Source organism: Octopus bimaculoides, chromosome 27 (assembly GCF_001194135.2).
Source record: "Octopus bimaculoides isolate UCB-OBI-ISO-001 chromosome 27, ASM119413v2, whole genome shotgun sequence".
NCBI lineage: Eukaryota > Metazoa > Mollusca > Cephalopoda > Octopoda > Octopodidae > Octopus > Octopus bimaculoides.
This window is the reverse complement of record NC_069007.1, coordinates 18,699,481-18,700,994: the sequence shown is the minus strand read 5'-3', so window position 1 is coordinate 18,700,994 and position 1,514 is coordinate 18,699,481. Positions and strand designations below refer to the sequence as shown.

Genomic DNA, 1,514 nt, shown 5'->3' with positions numbered 1-1,514 from the left:
CCTATAAAGGTGAAACGGAGAAACATGCATCCCAAAAAGGTTGAGATTAGCTTTCATTCCATTCCTCCCAGCCCCTCGGACCATTATTTCTTCCTTTCTCTTTCTTTCCTTCTATTCTCATTCCATTCCACTCTTCTGTCTTCTCAATTATTGTTTTTTTTTTTTTACCGAAGGCACATGGCTCACTGGTTAGAGCGTTTGGCTCACAACCACGAGGTAGTGAGTTCAATTCCCACACCGGGCTGTTTGCTCTGTCCTTGAGCAAGACACTTTATTTCCCGTTGCTTCAGTTCACTCAGCTGTAGAAATGAGTTGCGACGTCACTGGTGCCAAGCTGTATCGGCCCCTTTGCCTTTCCCTTGGACAACATTACTGACACGGGGACGGGAGGCTGGTATGCATGGGTGACTGCAGGTCTTCCATAAAGCAACCTTCAGTATGGGGGAAATTCGCAACCCTCTGCGCCAGTAAACTGCTGCTGTTCCTGAAAGTTGTTTTTAATACCTTCTATGGATTGCTTGAAGCTTACTAACTTCCTACACCTTGATCCTTGGATCTTACCTTTACACACACACACATATATATATAGACACATATAGGTGCAGGTGTAGCAGTATGCTAAGAAGTTTGCTTCCCAACCACAAGCTTCTGGGTTCAGTCCCACTGCATGGCATCTAAAAAACCTGGTTGTGTGTGTATGTATATATGTGTATATATATGTATATGTTTGTATATATATATATATATATATATATATATACACACACATATATATATATATATGTATGTATATAGGTATGTATATGTGTATATGTTCTATTTATATGTAAGTAGATATGTATATGTGTGTGTGTATACACACGCACACACATGTATGTATGGTATATGTTCCTGTGTTGGTAATTATACCTGTCCTAAACAAAATGGTATTACTTTATAAGTCACTCTCGTATATCACTATTTATCAGATTTAGTGAAGTTCTTGGATTAACTCCGAAGTTAATTCTTCCTTCCACATGGCTTTTGTTGCAACTAACGCTACCTGGACCGTTTGCGGTGGCTTCAGTTTCATTAACCCTCGAGATGTTCTGAGGACATTTGAAGCGTTTTGTGCACGTAGTGTTGTTTAGTTTGCTGCCCTCAGTGACATCTGGTGAGTGATATGAGTCAGAAACCTCAAACTTGGATCTCGACTTCTGTTATCTCACAGATTATTCAAAAGGATTCGGCGGTAAATTTGGTCTGCAAAAAGATCACCAGGATGCGTGCGCTGTTGGCTACGACTATGAAGGCAAAGTCGAAAAACATCAATCGCAGACAGGTAATGAGAATGTCAGAGTGTGTCTAATTACAAACAGGTAATGAGTGATGGATCGTTTTGTCATTTGTCAAGATGGAATAACAACTTAAAGAATCTTTTATAAACAGTCACAAAATGTTGTAGTAATGAAAACGGTATTTAACAGTTGTGACTCTTCTATACAATTAAAAGTACTGGGTTTTAACTGTTGGAT

At 39.3% G+C, this 1,514-nt stretch overlaps 1 protein-coding gene across 1 annotated transcript in view; it reads left to right on the top strand.

The window, feature by feature from the left end:
* The window catches only part of LOC106883799 (src substrate cortactin), a 31,777-nt gene that overhangs the window by 13,564 nt on the left and 16,699 nt on the right, over positions 1-1,514 (top strand). Inside the window, exon 6 of the mRNA XM_052977186.1 lies at positions 1,261-1,321. Coding sequence (XP_052833146.1) covers positions 1,261-1,321 — 61 coding nt within the window. The remainder of the gene's footprint in view (positions 1-1,260; positions 1,322-1,514) is intronic.